Source organism: Rhinolophus hipposideros, assembly GCF_964194185.1.
Source record: "Rhinolophus hipposideros genome assembly, chromosome: 11".
NCBI classification, from domain to species: domain Eukaryota; kingdom Metazoa; phylum Chordata; class Mammalia; order Chiroptera; family Rhinolophidae; genus Rhinolophus; species Rhinolophus hipposideros.
The window spans coordinates 40395703-40417909 of NC_138057.1; the positions used below are offsets into that span (position 1 = coordinate 40395703).

Genomic DNA, 22207 nt, shown 5'->3' on the forward strand with positions numbered 1-22207 from the left:
TTGTTTCTGTTTACTTTTATGTAGATACTAGAAAATTTAAAATAACATATGTCACTTGCATTATATTTCTATTGACCAGAGCTGGTCTATACAGAGAAATTGTAAAAATACAACTTTGAGCAAAAATACAATTGTGAAATGATATCACAAACCATTACATGAATGTTTAAAACATACAGAATAATATATGTATTTTTAGAAGTATATGAGCATATAGTTAATGTAAGAAGGTAAGATTAGAGTAACAAACAATTCATGTTGTTATCTCTGGAAAGAGAAGAATGTGCTCTGTATACTGTTTGCAGGGCGGTTTCAACTGTACTTGTACTGTTTCTTTAAAAAAATACCAAAAAAAAACCCTGAAATAAATATAACAAAATTTCAAAGTTTAATAGAGCTAGTTGTTGAAGTACTGTTTTTGTTTTTTTATGTTTTTTTTTAAAGTAGAAAATGGGTTAGAAATCAGGATTAGTATTTAGCCCCTTTAAAAACATGACCCCAACTTACCTCTTACTCCCAACAAAAAACTCCACATATCAGCCGAACTTTTCACCAACCAATTCCATAAAACACCTTTTCTCACCTTAATCTTTAGAGCTCCTATATACCCATAGAAACTCAGGTTAAATTATCACCTTGTGGATGAAGTCTTTCCCCAACATCCCGGGTAAAGCCTGAACTAATTTATTGATGCTTTCAGTACTTCATTCATACCTGTTATAGTTTATGTACCAAGTTCTTCACTTTTTTTTTTTTCATTTAATACAGGGGTCAGCAACTGTGACCCACAGGCCAGTCATTTGTTTTTGTAAATAAGGTTTGATTGAAACATAGTTATTAGGTACTGTCTGTGGCTTCATTCCCATGATAACAGAACTGAGCAGTCCCCAGAGATCACATTGCGGGTAAAGTCTAAAATATTTACCAGCTGGTCCTTTAAGAAAAAGTTTACCAATCCTGACTTAAGGCATCTTGAACCTCTTTCCTTATCAGTACACAGAACTTTCTTAATCTGTTTTATGACTGAATAAGTATTCTATTGCATGACTGTACAATACTGTTATCAAAATCTGCTAATTAAGGACATTTAGAAATTTTCCAATCTTTTTTTAGTATGTTAAAACTAATATCCTTCTCCAAAATTGAATCCCAAGAGTCATTTTTCTTAAATATTACCAAGTTGCCTCCATAAAATTTTATTGATTTATCCTTCCATCAGCAATGTGTTTCCTCGCACTTTCACTAGTAGTTATATACTTTCTAAATCTTTGCAATGTAATAAGTGAAAAACGGCATCTTAGTGTGGCTTTTACATCTGCATTTTCTTATGAGATTGAGCATCTTATATTTCTTTTTCTGTGAACTGTCTACTTACACACTATTTTTCTACTAAGTTATTAGTACTGGATTGTTTTTCCACTGATTTATTACTCTAGGTTTGTTTAAGCACTTGAAATCTTGGATTGTATGAGCTTGAGATCTTGATTTGAAACAAATCTGAAATACATAGCTGTATTTAGCCTAAGAGGGCTTTTAGGGTGAAGGAGAAATATATTTTCAATCTCTATGCTACTCGTATTTTGGCAGTCTACATTTCCTCTGTTTTGTCTTTTAAAATGGCTTTTTTAAGCTAAAAGAATTCTTTCATAAATTATAACGTATATTCCTTATTGTAATAATCTAAGTAGAAAAATACTTATTTTTAAAGCTCAACAATTTTTTCCTAATGCCCAACTATATAAAAGAAAAAAATACATTCAATATAGTCAATAGTATACCAGTATCTTCTCGAAGTGTTAAGACATATATTACAAGGCAAACACATAACAAATTTTCCTCCCACAAACAAAATATCAGTTCAAATTATTCTAAAATAGAATGGGTTACTGAAATTAAGATTTTTCAGGGCTTGCACTCAATTTCAGGATCATAAGAGAACGTGATTCTACGTGGTTGTGATTTCTCATTTCAAGTAGGACTCAAACTTAGAAATCTATTTTTCATTAGCAACTATAAAATTTATAGCACTAAATTCTTAAGCTAATAATTATTGAAGTGTCTGGCATTCAGCACAATTAAAATAGCATTTGCTTATGTAATAAATAGACTCCAATACAAACGTCAATCTGTGACTTCAAAGCAGCTTTGGCTTGCAGACCCGAGCATTTAAAAATTCTAAACAAGAACAAATTGGACAAAGTAGTAAGACAAATGTATTTTCATAGAAAAAATATTTTAATGATCACAGGAATAGTTAATTCTATACATATTTAAGTAACCTATCTTTTATAGACACCTCACTTAGAAAAGGCTGTTAATGTCAAAAGGCTAACTGACATAAATTTGAGTCAATCCAGCTAATGTAAAGATGTCAAATGCTTGCTGTGGCACAAACAGGATCCTGGAAGTTTATTCGAGACCTAAACTTGATCAGAATTTATCTAGAATCAACCTGGATTCTAAAGGACTATAATTATGTCTTTTCTGGAACTTGGAGTTTACTTTTTAAGTTATATATTAAAGTTATGACTTTAATATAGACATGGCCTTTACTGTGTTTTATTTTTAAAGGTTTTTTTGATAGTTCATCTTATCTACTATAAGGAAACCGATCTAAATTAAATAGGCAAAACAAATGATATAGGAATAAATGTGTGATTTTCCCATTGGGTTGAAGAATGGCAAAAAAGGAGTTTAAGATTTTGGTACACTTCATTTAAAGTTCAGACATGCCTGTCCCTTTTATAAAAGTGATTACTTTCAGGGAAAGGGAAATGGGTGTCTGGGTAATAACTATGGGAAGGAAACTTTATATCCTTTGAAATCTATTAAATTGTAAACCCTATGAAATGTTTTTACCTATTCAATTATTCTTGTATACCTTACAACCTACTTTTCAGAAACAAAGATATTTTGAATTTTGAGAAATACTTGTACTTTATGTTTATAGAAGCTATTAAACTATTACCTATTATTCTATAGAACAGAGCATTGAATATACACATTGAGAGAGAGCACCAACTAGAAAGTTTAATATAATACACTTTTGAAGCAACAATGTTTATAAAAGTTCATAAAACTTAAATCATTTCAAAACAATGAAAAATAACAGAATATACGAGATTAGATCATAATTCTAACAGTTGTAGAATATTTAGTGTAGGACCACTGATAAAATTAACAAAATAACCTGTAGCATTTATGAACGTGAACAAAGGTAGCCTTTAAGAACTGTGTGATTTTTAGTTATTTATTCCAATTTAAGCCATGAGTCCTCAAAACAAGTCTTACTGAGGAAGATTTCGTATCTCATAAAGAACTAAAAGCAGATTTCAATGTTGCCACCTCAATATTCCATGGGTAAAGGGGCAAAGATGCCTAACAAAGAAAAGCACTCTACTAGGTGGTTTCACTGATGAATTCTACAAAACATTTAAAGAATAATGAACACCAATTCTTTTCAAACTCTCCGAAAAAACTAAAGAGGAAGGAGAATTTCCTAACTCATTCTATGAGGTCAGCACTATCCTGATACCAAAGTCAGATAAAAGCATCACAAGGAAAAGATTCACAAGAATTTTCACAAAAGAAATGAAACATATATGCCTTATACATACAGACGCAAAAATCCTCAACAAAATATTAGCAAATTCAATCCTAGAACATAGTAGAAGAATTATCCAGCATGACTATGTGGGATTTATCTCAGTAATGCAAGGGTGTTTTAACATACGAAAATCAAGCAATATATCACATTAAAAGAATAAAGAATAAAAAACCACAATCCATTCATTTAACACAGAAAGGGCATTTTGACAAAATGCAACACCTTTCATGATATAAAAAAACAAAAAAAACCCTCAGGACAGTAGAAATAGAGGGGAAATTCCTCAATCTGATAAAGGGCATTTATGAAAAACCCATAGCTAACATCATACTCAATGATGGAAGACTGAAAGCTTTCCCTTTAAGACCAAGAACAAGATAAAGATGTCCCCTTCATCACTGCTGTTCAACTTTGTACTGGAAGTTCCAGCAAGAGCCATTTTTCTAATGGGAAAGGAAGTGGTAAAAACTATCTCTATTCACAGATTATATATCCTGTATGTAGAAAATCCCAATGAATCCACGAGAAAGCTACATGAGCCAACAAATAAATTAAGCAAAGTTTCAGGGTATAATATTAACACATAAAAATCAATTGTTTCTACACATCATAAATGAGCAATCCAAAGAGGAAATTAAGAATGCAATTCCATTTACAATAGCATCTAAAAAGATGAAATACTTAGGAATAAATCTAACCAAGGAGGTGAAAGACTTGTACACTGAAAACTATAAAACACTGCTGAAAGATATCAAGAAGATCTAAATAAATGGAAACATCCTGTATTCATGGAAAGATTTAACTTTGTTAAGATGTCATACTACCCCAAACAATCTACATATTCAACACAACCCCTAACAAAATTCCAACAGCCTTTCTCACAAAAAGGAAAAGCTGATTCTGAAATTCATACTCATGACATTGCAAGAGGCCCCAAAAAGGCAAAACAATCTTGAAAAAGAATATATTATAAGACTCACACTTCGACTTCAAAACTTACAATGCTACAGAAATTAAAATAGTATAGTACTGGCATAAGGACAGACTTATAGACTAATGAAATACAATAGAAAGCTTGGAAATAAACCCTTACCTATATGGTAAGTTGATTTTCAATAGCACGGAGATGATTCAATAGAGAAAGGACAGTCTTTAACAAATGGTGCTGGAAAAACTGGATATCCACATTTAAAAGAAAGAAGTTAGACCCTTATTTTACACCATACACAAAAATTAACTCAAAATTAATCAAAGACCTAAACTTAAGTTTAAAACTATAAAACTCTTAGAAGAAAATATTAGGGAAAATCTTCCTGGATTTGGCAATGATTTCATGGGTATGACATGAAAAGCAAAACAACAAAAGAAAAAAAATAAGATGAACTGGACATCATTAAACTGATAAAATTTTGTACATCATAGGACACTATCAAGGAAGTGAAAAGACAATCTACAGAATGGGAGAAACTACAAATCATGTATCTGACAAGGGAATAGTACACGCAAAAAAAGGAATCAAAGATCATACAATCTCATCTATGACAAACCATCTTTGATCCAGAGATAATAGAGACTATAAAAAGCATGAAGAGATAGTTACATAAAAAATTAGGTACCCCAACCATACTTTGTTCTCACTAATAAAACTTGAATACAAAATACATTGACAAGTCCGTGGACAATAAAAATGTAAATTAAAAGCTTGTCAAATGAGTGGTATATGTCAAGCAGTGCCAGTAACTGAAGTATTTGAAATCTGTCTAGCTCTGAAGCCTATGAATAAACTTCTTTCTACAAAAAGTCACTAAAAAACTTCTTAAGTTGTATCTGCAGAGCACAAGAAAAAACGGGCAATGAATTATTACTTATACTACTCCTGAATCTGGACATTACATATTTAGACATGCAGAAATAATTTTTTTTTCTGTTTTAGTATTTGATAATATGGCTGGAATAATAAATTCAACTGGGCTTTCAAAATTACTCATTCACTGAGCTATTTATGGGACTCACACCCAGAACATTATGTCTGATCAAGAAATATTTATAGAATTAATTTTCTGGTCAAGATGGCAGAGTAGATAAATACAATGATTGTATCCTCTCACAACCACATCAAATTACAACTAAACTACAGAACAACCATCTTTGAGGATCACCTCAGGTCTAGTTGAACAAAAGTCCTATAACTAAGGATATACAAAATAAGCCACCTTAAGACCGGTAAAGATAAGAAACGGGCTGGTCCCACAGCCACATGTGGCAATTAAAAATTGGGAGGGATATCTCGGCTGAGATCCCCTCTGAGGACCAAGAGGTCCCAGATCCACACTAGGCCTCCCAGCCCAGATTTCAGTACCAGGTAGAGAATTCACCACAACTTCTAGCTGTGAAAACCAGTGGAGCTTGTGGCTGAGTGAGATGTAGGTTCTGATGGAGTCCCAGGTGCTCCTCTTAAAAGGCTTGTGCACAAACTTACTTGCTGTCAGATTCACTTACTCTGAGCTCCAGCACTGGGGCAGCAGCTCAAAAGATACCAGAGACATATAGGTAGGAACTGAATTATCTGGCTTTAAGGCAAGGGCTGGAGGGGCAGCTTTCTCCCAGACAGAAGTACTGGCAGCAGCCACTGTTCCTTTGTTGAGCCCTACTCCACCCAGTGTAAATACTTAGGCAGGTAACATACCTGAGTCTCCATCAATGTTTTTCACCTAGCCTTGGTGATTCTCTGAGACCCTGCTTCATCCAACTTTTGGGACCACCCAAGCCACTTCCAGTAGCTTTTCCATACAAATAGCCTGTCTTGGCTCGTGGTGCAGTTTTCTAAAATCTCTCAAAGGTTCACAAATCCCAAACAAACAGTATGTGGCCTCAATGTGCCCTGTACCTCTTACTAAGCAGCCCTAAGCCTGGCATTAGTGGCAGCCAGCCTTGGGTCTCAGCTCTCAGTTTAGCCTCTCCCAGGCACATCCCAGCCCAGTCCAAGTAACGGCCATCTGCAGATTGCTTTGTGGCTCATTCCGGATGGCACTGGGCAGGGCACAGGTTGTGGCTGAACGTGGGCTGTAGCGAGGCCTCTCCCTAGAGACCCCAAGTCCCGGATACGCAGTGACTGGCTTCAGACCAAGATGGAGCACCACATAGCTGCTTCTGCGGACAACACACACAATGGGCCCACTGGGAAGGCACCAGAGCCCTGCTAAAGCAAATGCTGCTCATTAGGGTCAACCCCTGCACAACAGCTCCTCCACTGTAGTCAGAGTCAGTCCTCACAAGCAATCAGCCTGAGGGTCAGTCCCTCCCACTGACATGCAAACAGCAACCAAGGCTTAACTACAACAGGAGGGCACATACAACCTACAAAAGGGACACACCCGCAGCTTCTGGCTCAGGTGACCAGGGAGACTGCACCACTGGGTCCCACAGAATACCTATTGTACAAGGCCACTCTACTAAGACCAGAAAACAAAGACCTACCTAATACATAGAAACAAACATAGGGAGGCAGCCAAAATGAAGAGACAAAGAAACGTGTCCCAAATGAAAGAGAACAAAGCGGCAGAAAAAGAACTAAACAAAATGGAGACAAGCAATCTACCAGACGCAGAATTCCAAATACTGGTTATAAGGATGTTCAATGATCTCAGGGAGAACTTCAACAAAGATGGGAAATATAAAAATGGAGATGGAAAACATAAAAATGGAGATACAAAACATAAAAAAGCACCAGTCAGAAATGAAAAGTACAATAAATAAAGGATATCTTAGAGGGAATCAACAGTAAATTAAATGAAGCAGAGGACTGAATCAGTGATTTAGAAGATAAGGTACCACAAAACATCTGATCAGAACAGCAAAAAAGGGAATCCAAAAAAATAAGAATAGTTTAAGGGGCCTCTAGGACAACATCAAGCATTACCAACATTCGCATCAGGATTACCAGAAAGAGAGAGAAAGCAAGGAATAGAAATCTTGCTGTCTCAAATGAAAGAATAGAACAAAGAAATCTGAAGAAATAATGAGGGAAAACTTCCCTAACCTGGCAAAAGAAACAGATTTAAACCCAGGAAGCACAGAGAGTTCCAAAGACGATGAATCCAAAGAGGCCCACACTAAGACACATCATAATTAAAATGCCAGAGGTTAAATACAAAGAGAGAATCTTAAATGCAGCAAGACAAAAGTAGTTAGTTATCTACAATGGAGCTCCCATAAGACTGTCAGCTGATTTCTCAACAGAAACTTCACGGGTCAGAAGGGGTTAGCAAAAAATCTTCAAAGTGATAAAAAGCAAGGACCTACAACTAATTCTATCATTGAGAATTGGATAGATAAAGAAATGAAACATACATGCCTTATACATACAGACGCAAAAATCCTAAACAGAAGGAGAAATACAATGGGTGATTTTTATATTTATTCAGCTAAAGACAGACTACATGGCATACGGACAAATAGGTATTTAAATAAGGTGGATTAGCAGCCATTGCATGTTAAAGGCTGGCTAAATAACAAAACACCCTCAATCCTATCCTTTGCAGATGACAATCACTAAAATACCAACGAATTCCTGTAGACAAAGCAGTTCATTTACTGCTGAAGAAGCAACTATATACATGTTCCTTGAGAGTTTGAGCATTTCTTAATATTACAAAGATTTCTTATTAATCAACTGTAGGAAAGATACTAAAATCAATGGGCATGAAGTAAAAGGTAAGATGCAGATGAAAACTAAAAACTGCTTTGTTTCCCAGAAAGCAACAATATTGCTACATTTCTAGATATAAAGTTTATGAACAAATTTTTCTTAAGTGATTGTATTAACATGTAAGAACATTAGATATAAAAACAATTAAGATATTCACTCAGCCCCCTACACTAGCTGCCTGCCATTATTTTTTCTGGTTGTCATTATTACTTCAGTTTCTACTGTTCCTTTACATACAATGTGTAGCATTCAATCAAAAAGTTATGAGACATGCAAAAAAAGCAAACAATCGTAATCAATTGTTATGAGAAGAAGCCTTTGACAGAGAGCACACGCCAGAATTATCAGAGAGGGATTTTTAAATAACCATAAAAAATATGTTAAAGAATCAAATGGAACAGGTAGATTGCATGTACAAATAGGAAAGTTCAGCAAATACACACACATACATGAAAATGTATGTATATATGGAAGTGCTAGATTTTTTTTTTTTTAATGTGGTATTAGAAATAAAGAAGTCTTTCAATGAGCTTATTAACAGACTGGCATAATAGCGATCAGTGAAGTTCAAGTAAAGTCAATAGAAACTTCCCAAACTAAAATACAGAAGGTGCCAAAAAAATGTATACACATCTTAAGAAAGGAAAAAACTGTATTAAAATTGTAATACGCAATATATGAGTATGATAACAAAAGATGAACACAAGTCAGGTGTATACATTGTTTTGGAACCCCAGGTAGAAAAAGAGTTAGAGGTTAGGGACAGTGTGGAGAAAGAGCCATCTGAAACCTGAGAAACAGTTTAATCAATGTGTATGTAACTGGAGTCTCAAAAGAGAAAGAAATAAAGAGAAAAGGAGAGGAGATACATGTGACAAGATAAGAGCAAAGAATATTTGATTTGGTGATATGTATCTACACAAACCCCAAGCAGGATGAACTGAAAGAAAACTGCATCCAGGCACCTCATGTTCAAACTGCCAGCAAATAAAGGTGGCGAGTGGGGAGTAACTGCTTAATGAGTACAGGCTTTATTTGGGGTTGATAAAAATGTTTTAGAAGCATACAGAGGTGATGGATGCCCAACACTGTGAATGTCCTTAATGCCACTGAATTGTTGACTTTAAAATGATTACTTTTTTATGTGCATCTCACCTCAATTTTTAAAAAAGACATGAATATAGAATTCTCAAAACAGGATACAAAATAGCCCTCAAACATATGAAGATGTTCAACTTCACTCATAAGAGAAATACAAATTAAAATTATCCCGAGATACAATTTCCCACCCATTAGACTGGTAAAAGTTCAAATACTTGATAATGTATTTGACAAGGCTGTGAGAAAACAGGCACTTACCTACATTACTAGTAGGAAGGCAAAAATAGTACAGCCCTCATAGGGATGTGTGGCAATAATTGAGGCAGAGACGAGAGTGGCCCCCACCCCCTTCTGTTCACGTCCTTTTTATTTTTTTTATAGTCCCCTCCCTGTAAGTGTGCACAGGACCTATGAGTTGCTTCTAACCAACAGATGTCACTTCTGTGATTATGTTACATTACGTAAGACTCAATTTGGAGCCTGCTTGCTCTAGACTTTTTTTGCTGTTTTGATGAAGTGGTCATTTGTAAAAGTCCACAGACAAGGAGCTATGAGGCTTCTAGGAGCGGAGGCCAGTTTTCAGCCCATAATCAACAAGCCAGGGCCTAAAACAACAATGAAATAAATTCTGCCAGCACTAGTGATCTTAGAAGTATACACTTCCACCATCAAGCGTCTCTGAGAACATGGCTACCAGAGCAGACATCTTGATTGCAGTCTTGTAAGACCCTACACAGAGAACTTAGTTAAGCCTTGCTCAGACTTCTGACCTACAGAAACTGTGAAACAATAAATGTGCTGTTTTAAGCAGTTAAAATTTGTTACATAGCAATGGATAACTAATACACGAACCATGCTACATACACATTTACCTTTCACATATAGCAATCCCACATCTAAGAATTTACACTACAGATACACCTCCAATAATACCAAGATACATATGTATAAGGTTATTAATTGTAGCATTATTTGTAATTGTCAGATACTGCCAACTACTTAAATAACCAAATATAGGAGATTGTTTGAAGTACTCTGAAGCTGTTAAAAAAAAAAAACAAAAAAAGACCGAGGAAAACCTCCATGAACTGATTGATATGCAGCTATTTCTAGGATATATCATTAAGTGAAAAAAAACAAAGTGCAAAATAAAATATACAGTATCCTACTTTTTGTGTATGAAAAAAGGGGGTACTTAAAAAGAAGAACATTTATCTGCTTACTTTCATAAAAAACAAAAACAAGAAGGATAAATAACAAATCAATGATACTGATTATATGTGGTGTAGGACTGGGGGTGGGGAGTAAAATGGGGTGTAGAAGGTACAGGGGAGGGAATGACACTTTTCCTGAATATCACATTTTTGTCTAGTTTTGTCTACTCTGATAATTCACAAATCAAAAAATAAAAATGAATCGACAAGAATGAGGTAGGGACAGGGGACACACAACTCTAACTGAAAGTAAACTGAAACAAATAAACCTCAATGTACTGAATTTCAAATAAAAAATAACCACACCAAGGGTAAAGGGGTTGAAGGGGAACTAATATGAATAGTGAAGTATATATATATGTTTTTTATTTTTGTTTAAAATTTTATTTAAGTGTTTTTCCAGGACGCATCGGCTCCAAGTCAAGTAGTTGTTTCAGTCTAGTTGTGGAGGGCACAGGTCAGAGTAGCCCATGTGGGGATTGAACCGGCAACCTTGTTGTTAAGAGCACCACGCTCTAACCAACTGAGCTAATCGGCCGTCCTCTGAAGTATATTTTTATTAAATACTCTTGGTTTAGGGAAAAAAATGGCTAGCAAATCTTGAACTCCTTTTGGCAGTTTTGCTTTCATAGTGGTATGGAGTTAGCAATTCTGAAACAATTTTGTCTGTATTCTATGACTGAGTGAATGAGTAAATCTATTGATGTTGTCAGAAGCCAGGGTCCTCATATATAAAGAATGACAGATATAAAGAATGAGGGAATCAAAGAGGAACCCAATGAGGTTGGATCGGAACTGGAGGTATCAGGATGAACTCATGATTTCTAGCATGTGTATGTGTGTGTTCTGTCCACTGAAAGGCCCAGGTGCAATGACATATTATTAACAATTAACATGCCTAGTGCCAGATCTTGGTTTTCTATGTATCATTCTGCATTAAAAGGAACCAGGTCCTTAAAAAAAATACCCAACTCCAGGACTGACCTAGGGAAGATATAGGATGGGTCGGATATACCTTATCATGCCAGAAAGTAAGAAAGTGCTAAAAAAAAAAAAAAAGACTGGGGCATGCCATGACAAAAGGACATAAGAGCCAAATAAACGGACTCCTGCTGGCCAAATCTAAGGCAATTTGAAAACAACATAATGAAGCAACAATAATGGATTATAACTATTAAATATAATTGAATAAAATGAATCATGAGTCCTTCCTAATAATAGTTAGACATACTGACATAGTAAAATGCTGACTGGATAATTGTAGTGTTAGAAAAATCACCATTCCACAGCCTTCATAGCACAGGTTAGTTCATGCAAGAATTCCAATGAATGATAATTCAAAGGGGAGAAAGTTTGCGAAATAGAAGGATATTAATTGCATGGTCTCAAAGTGTCTCCCCAGAAACTGCTTATTAGTTACAAGATGAGAAACAACAATTAAAAAGTGGGGAAACCAAACAACATCTTGATTGGGTGATCAATATTAAAATCATCAATGATGGGCTGACAGACATTGTATGTCTCTGAATGTGGTATTGTGAAAGGGACACAACATCAGTTACGTATTATTTTGACAGAGGACATATAATCTAGATCTAATCATAAAGAAACATCAGACAATGTCAAACTGAGAAATAGTCTATAAAATAACTGCCCTTCATTCTTCAAAACTGTCAATGGCATAAAATAAAAAATAACAAAGGCCAAGGAACTGTTCCAGATTAAAGACTAACACATTACAATGAAATGTAATATAATACCCTGGATTAGATTCTAGACTAGACAGAAAAATGAGTGTTAGAAAAAATATTATTAGAATAATCTATGAAACTTGAATATAGGTTGTAAATTAGAAAACAGCATTCAAGGTTAAATTTCCTTAATATGGTAATTGCACTGTGTTTATGTAAGAGAACATTAATTATCGTTCTGAAGACTTAAGCAGTAAAAACCACGATCTATACAAATTGCTCTCAAATGTTTTAAAAATAATTGTGTGTGTGATTGTGTATTGTGTACATATATATGTATATATTAGACATACAGTAAGTGGGGGAAGGTAAGAGTGAGGGAAGTAGGAAAAGGAAATAAAGCAAACGTAAAATGTTAAGAATTGATTAATTTAGGTAAAGAGTATATGGGAGCTCTCTGCACAATTCATATAACTTATCTGTAATTTTGAATTATTTCAAAATAAAACGTTTTTTAAAAAAGAAACACACACACACACACACACACACACACACACACTGAAATTTCTGAAAGGATATACCAAACTTAAAAATGTCAATCATTGAGGAAGGGAAGGAGATGAGGAAAAGGAGCCTCTCTACAAAAATCCTTTACATGACAGATTGAATTTCATTCAGTGGTTCTCTTTAAACATATAGTCTCTAATTCAGGGGTTCCTAACCTGAGATCCATGGACCCAAAGGGTCTATGGAGGGAATTCATTGGATCTATGAAGGAGATAGGAAAAAAAAAAATTACACTTTAATTTCATTAACCTTTAACTGATACTTTTTTCTTCAACTATAAATGTAGACAACAATCAACAGTAGTTTTAGGAATGCTTGTGACTTTATCACCAATAGAAACCACATTTTTTCACTTCATATTAGTTGTTGAGATTCTCAAAATAACATATATATCATTCAGTCTTTTCAAAATACAGTAATACTTGCTGCTAGATTTTATTTGGTGATACATGATAAAAAGCAGGTTATATAACAAATTTGCTTTTTAAGTATGTTGATAACTGTATTTCAAAATAACTCATTTCTTTGTAATCCTATATACTTTATCTTATACATTTATAAATGTTATTCCGAAAAGTGGACCACGGGCTTCAGACTATTCGAGGTTTTCATGGCATTAAAAAGTGAAAAATCTCTGCTCTAAGCTATCAGCCCCTCATTTGCTTACAAATATGTCATAAGGAGGAAAATGAGAAGTTTGCAGCTTTTTGCTCTGCCATTAAGCAAATTATAAAAAGATATCATTAATAATGATCATCCAATCTAACCTTCTCATTTTAATTTGTAGATAATTTCCCAACTACTAGAGCAAAAAATTATTCAAAACATTAACTACAACCTCACACAGAGCATCCAAGAACAAGTATAACACCACACACCCACACATGAAAAAAATACAGGCACACAGCAACTATAAAAATGAATCAAGACTGTGAAATGTCTCATAGAGAAACTCCAGTGCTTATGTATCTTAAATAAATTGGTTAAAAACAAGATATTATTTACCATCTCTCTTTTGGAAAATTTTTTAAAATTTCTTTAATGATTGGCTGGTAGCAGGCATCCCTTTCTGCTTTCCCAGTTTCACACCAGTCTCTCACAAACTGTTTCAATGTGGATTTTAACTTATCCATGTCAAATGTAGACGCTGGCATAATCTTTCCATTGCCCTGTTTAAAAAACAAAAATCAATTAGTTTCTGAGAAAAGTAATCAATCTTGAATATGGTTAAATTGACATGCTACTAAGGGGCTACACAGATGGTTTAGTGGATAAATCACTGGCCTCTCACCTCAACCGGGGTTCGAGTGCAGCTTGAGATCCTAAATGAAAAGAGTTTGGTGGTCTCCCTTCTACCCTCAATAGATTATGGTCCATTAATCATGAAACCACCATATAATTAAGCAGTCTTTACTCAGGAGAGGACCAGCACTGAACTGCTATGGAGACCAAACATTCTCTCTCTAAGAGAAAGAAGGTCCCTCCAGGTCACTGATGGGGCAGCATGGAGAGGCTCACACTGGAGTGGCCCAACTGTATCTATCCTGTGGATACAAAAAGAGGACTTCAGTTTCTATTACTGCCAGTCCCTTGAGATTTATAAGTGAAAATAATTTCTTAAAATAAAAGATGACTATCAATATACTCAAAATAATGATTTTAGTAAGGAAAATTAATTTTACATCGCTAATAAAGTTGTTTATAAAAATGTAAGTCACAAACTCTGTGTCAGAACACAATGTGAAAGTGTATCAAAACCCCAAATTATCTTAGTAGTCTTAGAAAGAAAAAAAAATATCAGTAAACAAATCTAGTTTCTGGCATACTGTTCTATTAAGCCTAATCAAATGACTGAACGTGTAAGTGAAAACATTCTCTGAGTAGAGCAAATGATCCATGCAAACTTATAAGAATGAAATCCAGAAAGATAAAGACCTCCAAATATAGAGGTCAAGCCCTAAAATAAAAACAAATAGAACAAACTTTCACATACATCTTCTCCATATTCTTTATTTTCAAACATATGTATGCAATCATTCACAATGGTCAGTAGTATTTCTTGATTATGATCAATGCATTTCCGGATCTTGTCCAAGTGAAGAAGAAAATGAGGAAGTAGTTTCTGTTGATTAGCTGGAAGTGATCGAAATTGTCTTTCTGTTCGGTTCACTCGCTCATGCATACTGGTGCTAAAACATAAAAGGTGTTTTTTAAATTGGCAAAATAATTCTCAGGAGAGGCCAATCGTATTTTGAAGTTGTCTTTCTGTATAATCATTCCCTATAATGTTGGATACTGTCCTGTCACTTACAATCTTTTGGTTTCTTAAATGATAATCCACTTAGAAAATTTTATGTTTTTACCTTAGTACAAATTCTCTAAGCAACCAAACAAAAGACAAATCGTTCATAACTAGGAAAAGTAAACATCTGTGCCAATGAGAAGAGGGTAAAAAAGAAATTAGATAGAGAGAATTAGTGTACAATAAGTTTATTTTTATGATTTCAATTTCCAAACTTAAAATTTTCAGCAAAACCAGCTGAATGCTTTAGATTTCTCCCTCAAGTAACAGAATGTTGTTCTGAAATTACTTTAGAATATCTTCTGAAATTAAGAGTCAACCAAGTTGAATTTTCCAAAATATCATGAAGATCTTATATACCATAAAAGTAGTAAACAAATGAAAAACTGAAATTCTACAGCATTTTAGATGACAGTATTCACATTTTGCATTCCAAAAGTTTCCAAATAACTTTAAAAGTCACAATGGAGAGAGACTACCTATTTATAAAATTTGAAGAGTATCATTTTTAAAAGTTAAATGTTACACTCACAATGAAACACCACTTCAATCAGATGGGCAAAATTTAAGCCTATCTATATGAAATGTTGCTAAAAATGTGGAATAATTAGATTATTTATATGCTGATTGATGGTGGGTACAAAAATTAGTAGAATTACTTTGGAAAATAATTTAGCATTACCTAATAAAGCTTAATATGCACACTCCATATGACCTAGCAAATGTATTCCTAGACACATACTCAAGAAACTCTTGCAAATGGTCACCATGAAACATGAACAATCTTCATCACAGCACTGTTAGAAATGACAAAAAATCTGGAAACTAAGGTCCATCACCAACAGACTGAACAAAGAATGTACAGTGCAGTTAAATTAATAAATTATAGCTACAGAGAATAACATGGATAAAACTCAGGAATGTAAATATTTGTTGAAACTGAAGTTACAGAAAAAAATATTGTAGGGGCGGCCGGATGGCTCAGTTGGTCAGAGCATGAGCTCTGAGCAATAGGGTTGCTGGTTTGATTCCCACATGGGCCAGTGAGCTGAGCCCTCCACAACTAGATTGAAGGACTACTTGGAGCTGATGGGCCCTGGAGAAACACATTGTTCCCCAATAAAAAATTTTTTAAAGTTAATTAAAAAAATATATAATTCCATGTTATAGAAAAATAAACAATATATATCGTAGGGACTGCACATATGTAGAAAAACTACAAGGAGAACAAGGAAACAAAAATTCAGGAAAGTAATTTCTTTCAGGGGAAAGGGATATGATAACGTTCTTTTTAAAAACTGAGTGGTAGGTTGGTTCATGGGGGCTCACTGCATCATTTTACAGTTTACATATACAAATAAATAAATGTATGTTTCTTTTAAATGTTCTTGGCATTTATTCAGTATTAAATAAAAATAAAAAATACTCTATTTTATTTGGTTGCCTGAATCTCTCTATCCAAATAACTCTCATTTTTACTTTATACCAAATAACTCGTTAATTTCTGAAAAGTAATATTTAAAGAAATATGTCCGCAATACTTCATTGGCCATACTAAAATTATTGTTTATCTGAAATTCAAATTTAACTAGGCACCCTTTATTTTATCTGGCAATTCTGGCCATGTAAAGATCTTAAATCTACATGATGTTGGAAAAAAAAGGACCATGGATTTTGGAGTTAAAACAGAACTGTGTGTGAATCCTGGCAAGCTGAACTCATCTGTAAACGGTGATGATTCAACACCTCTCAGGGCTGTTCTATGGGGTAAAAGAAACAAAGACAATGATAATAACTACTGGGGGTTAAAAAAAAAAAAAAGGAGAAAGAAAAAGAAGTTCTGAAGAAGCTCCTGACGAAACTTAAGCAAAAACCTGGACAATGTTTCAGAAGCTTGTGTGTGATGGTTTTATGGGAGGGTGCTTAGAGGCAATTTAAAAACATCAAGTTGGCAGTGGCTGCACTGATGTTTGCTTTTTACCCTCCTTGAGACTACAGCAGTGAGCTCTGGAGTCAAAGAGATCTGGATTGAAATCCAGGTTATGCCACCTATTTGTTATGTGACGCTTGGCAAATTACTGCCTTTCTCTGTGAAACATAACGATAATGATTACGGAAGCTATCATTTATTCAGACTTAATAAATGCTAGGCACTAAACCAAGTCACTTAACATGGATTATTCTGAAAAATCTCCATAAAACCCCATGAGGTAGGTACCATTATACTGCTCTACTTATCCAATGGGGTTTCACTGAAAATGTTAACAAAATAATACATATAAACACTTAGTCCAATGTCTGAAAACATAGCAAGTGCTCGAAAATAGGAGGTGTATCCGATTTGTAAAACTAATGTTTACAGTGAAAATAAGAAAAATGCAGAAAAGTAAAAGTCTTCAGGAGAAAAACAGCTACTAATACTCCCTCTGCTAGAGGCAACCATTTCTAACTTTTTGGCGCATTTCTCCCTGTTTTGTTGTTTAAGACAAAGTCATCCCGCACCTTTCCAGTCACAATGTGGTAGTACACATGGCAGATCAAATGGAAGTGGTTTAGGAATGGAGAATCTCTGCCCCTACCCACTAAGATCTACAGAAATGTCATGTCTTTTAACGAGACCTCCAAATGATTCACATACATACAAAGTCAAGATTTAGAAGCACTTGTAGTTCTTCATTCTTATTAAAGGAATTTTCCCAGATCAGAAAAAAGTTCTCAAATGATTACATGACAAATGATTATAAATGACTATTTATCATTTCATGTGCTGCAACCAAAATTTACTTATCTATTTCCCAAACATTGGACATCTAGATACTTCCTCTTGTCTGTCTATATTGTAAACTTTGTGTTAAAAATTTGTCTATATTTAAAAAAAAAATACCACAAATTCCCAAAAGAAGAATTACCAGGACAGACCGGATAAGTATTTTTCAGGCTGTTGGTACAAACTGATTTTCAGAAAGATTGTATCAATTTACATTCCTAGCGGTAAAGTATCACACTAAAGGAACTATTTAAAGTGGCCATAATACGTTAGGCAAACAACACAGTTGCAACAGTTTACAATTCACTGTCAACAGGTTAATCTCTTAGTACTTCATTCTGCAGTATTCTCCCACACTGGATGCCCACAATCTCCCTCTCACCATACCTCAAAACTTAACGTATCCGAACTAAACTTAGCACATGTCCCACCACAAAAATCTTGCACTTCTTCCAATATGGCTGATACTGGTGAATGGTACACCATACATCCACTCAAATCAGAAACTAACAAGTCATCCTAAAATGCCTCTTCTCATAGCCCACACAATCAATAAACCCAAGGTCCTTTTAATGCTACTTCATAAAAGTATCTGCAAATTACACCTCTCTCCAGTGCTTTATCTCAGGCCCTTATTGTGTCTTCCAAAGATTACTGAGAGGCCTGCTACCTATAGGAATGTTGTCCCCAACCTAACCCCTCCCCACATCAGATGTATTCTAAAATGCTAGTTTCATCTTTGTCACTATTTAATCTGCGCATTTCAACATATGTAAAAAGCAATCAATAAATATTCAGTCAGACTTCCTAGGTGCCACTTTTGGTTCTCCATGGAGACTACTTATTTCCATGATAGCAGGAGAGTTGAGGTAAGTTATGGATGGGGCAGAAGAGTCCACACACATACGTGTTGTCAATTCCTGCTACAGAAGTGATATAACTACACAGAGCAGGATAAGACATAGCATATCCCTCAACCCTTGATTACTTACCGGTGTGCAAAGCTGTCTATACCATTCACCCACAGTGACTCTTGAAATAACTCAGGTCTTACCAAAGTTGAGAAAAGAGTCCAATTCTTACTATACCATTATAATTGGGGCTACCTTCACCTATTCTGGAAATGCTTACACTATGAGAAATAGAATGAAGAAGTAAAATGCAGTCACTGTAGTCAAGCTGATAAATTACTAAAATCAAGTAGGTGGAGGTTATGAGGAAACAATTCTATTCTTGTTTTAACTAGCCTCGGAACTTACATTTTTGAACTTTCCAGTTCTGCAGAAATACCTGAACATGCATGAGGCCTCCAGATAACCCTCTAACCACCCCGTGAAGGACTTATGCACCAGATCACCTGGTATCCATCATCCAGACTGCCTAACATCTGACCGATAACTATCCTGGACCAATCCTAGGGCAAGGAATACAGCACTGATTATTCTCAAGAATGTACATTTTAATATAAGAACTCGTAACTTTTTCTGTTTTGGAACACATCTAGGTTTTTGCCTAGTTGTGTTTCCAGGTTGCAAACCCTAGACCCTTGAATAAATATTTATCATTTATTGCTAAGCAAAACCTCCAGGCACTTTTTGAGTTTGTCTGATGACTATGTGCTTTAAGACAGGGATGACAAACTCCCCTGACACACACACTTGGTCTGTTTTTGTAAAAAGAGTTTTTACTGGATGGAACATAGCCATGCTCTTTTGTTCATATTGCTTATGGTTGCTTTCAAACAAGGGCAGAGTTGAATGGTTGTAACAGAAACCACGTAGACCTTAGAGCTTAAAATATTCATTGCCTGGCCCTTAAAGAAAGTTTGCAAACCCTGGTTTAAAGGAATGTTTTAATATCTTCAGACTATCCTCAATCAGCATCAGGAGGCCATATCCTCTGGCAGGTAAGGGGAGAAAGTAGAGTCAGCAGCCATCTTTCCTTAAGGGTATCTCTACCTCCAGCATTTTCTAGAAGGCTGCTCTGGGCAGTGACCCCAGCTCTGATTTGGTCACCTTTCATCAGGGTGGGTCTGACGCTGAGTTTGAGCCAAGGACCAAGGTCAGTGACCCATTCCTCTGCACCTGTTGAACTACTCTGAAATTCCAAACAGGAAAGCCACCTTTTCGAAAGGAAAGTCTGTCTCAATCTCAAATTTACAATATTTATTAAATAACCCACGCGTAAAGTTGTCTTACTAGTATCACTGCTTAATAATGCAGGGTAAAATTTTGAAAGCAAATTTTGAAGTAAAAAATTTTGAAGTAAACGACTTTGGATTTCAAGCCAGACTCTATCACAATTTAGTTCCACAATTTGGTTGTGTAACCCTGGGCAAGTTACTCATCTCTTTATATGACTAACCTCTCACCTATAAAAATGACCTCTACATCTCAATTTTTAAAATCTAACCTAACCATTATTTCTAAAAGTAGGACATTTCTGACAAGACCTTTGATTTTTCAACTGCAGTATTTTCTGAGACTAGATCTCTTCATTCATAACAAGAGTGACATTTTACGGCTAACAACATGTTTTGCTATTCAGTACAATAATGTAATCATTTTTAGTCAGACTATGTCATCTACACAAAATCTGTAGGAAGCACAAAATTGGAAGCCACTGGAAAGAGAAAACATTAACCAAAAGACATTTATTACCCTATGACCTTTAATCCAAATCTCCTATATAATGACTAAAGGACATTTAGCAGTAAAACCAAACTCTAAAATTTGGAAGTACTTGCCAAAGGTCTAGAATAGGACTGTCTATCAGAATTTATTGCAATGATGGAAACTTACATCTGCACTGTCCAATATAGTAGACCCTAGCCACACGTGGCTAATGAGCACTTGAAATGTGGCCACTGAGATTGAGGAAATTGATTTTTAATTGTATTAAGTTTTAATTAATTTAAGCTTAAATTTAGTCAGATGTAACTAGTGGCTAAGGTATTGGACAGTGCAGGTCTAGAAGATCATAAAATGCTGGAATATAACAATCCAGTGTTTTCTGCTGTCCATTCTCCATACCCTTAATCCTTTAAGTGATATTTTTTAAAAGCTTATTTTTTTGATCACATGCTCTTTTCAGTCTAGAGATTTGAAGTGTTTCATAGAGAGATGAAACAAATAAAAAGGACTGTATTTTAAAAATGAAATTTTCCTCAATCCCACATTAAACTGGTAAAGAGTATAGGAAAATGTACCACAACCACTAGAACCTGCACACAAGTGCCCTTTTCTCTATTGCTACACAAGTCAAAGTCCCCCCACAACAAAAAGGCCCATCTGATACTTAATCATAAATATCAATTCTAAATTAGTCCTGATATTTTAGAGCTGGGTACACACACATTTTTAACTAGTTAGGTGCACAGTAGTCGCAAGACATTCTCTCTAGATTTTTCAATAGTAAAATGTACCAGACTTTTCTGCACCTACCACTCTTAGCTATCTAATGTCAGCTGCTTCCCCTCCCTTTATGGTTCTTCCAGGCACGATACTTCCATCAAATTCAATTCTCCGGTTGTCTGCCTTCTTCCCTTTGTTGATACTAAATAAAATCCCCATGCTACTGATTCCCCTTTGGGCTCCATGAGTAATGTGGTCCACCATTCCCACTCCTGTGCTTAATTAGTAAATTGTTTCCTCAAGATCGCTGAACTTCAAAAATTCATGTCGCAAATGTAAACAGATGTTAAATAACTTAAAGCTTTTATTAAGCAAGTTTCCAAACTCAAGGTAATCAACTATTTTGCCACTGGTCACAAATCGACAGACTATTTGGGAATGACAAATGTACTTCTTTGCTACTACTTGTCTTATTAAAAATAGAGCTTCAACCACATATGCCAAGCACTGGTGACATAAAAATAAATAAGGCTCAGTCCGTGTCCTTGAGGAGGTCACAGTCAAGCAATGTTTTAAAAGTCTGCATAAAGTACAGCAGAAGCCCATCTCCGGGAACCGTTTTACTTGGGCAGAAGGTCATGTTTGCAGACTTCAACTGCAGACCCAGAACATGTCCCTCGGTGGACTCACCTCTCAACAGAATAAAAGTACTATCTTTACCTGAAAATACAGTTGAGTTAAGTCCCTTCCAGATTTTGGAATTAAAATTTTGTGACTAAGCTGTGTTAACATCTACCTAGAAGGAAAGTAGAAGCTAGGAAGTTTCAAAGTCCTACACCCACGCCTAGCCCCCGGGAGACTCCGACACGCATTTGCAAAAGAAAAGATCGCCAAGGA

General features: G+C 35.1%; 1 protein-coding gene across 3 annotated transcripts in view; it reads right to left on the reverse strand.

Moving 5' to 3' along the window:
• Positions 1-22207, reverse strand: part of CARNMT1 (carnosine N-methyltransferase 1) — a 40237-nt gene that overhangs the window by 16935 nt on the left and 1095 nt on the right. For all 3 annotated transcript variants that reach the window (XM_081066500.1, XM_081066502.1, XM_081066501.1), the window contains exons 2-3: positions 14882-15077; positions 13894-14057 (exon numbers count right to left, since the gene is read on the reverse strand). In XM_081066500.1, coding sequence (XP_080922626.1) covers positions 13894-14057; positions 14882-15077 — 360 coding nt within the window. The remainder of the gene's footprint in view (positions 1-13893; positions 14058-14881; positions 15078-22207) is intronic.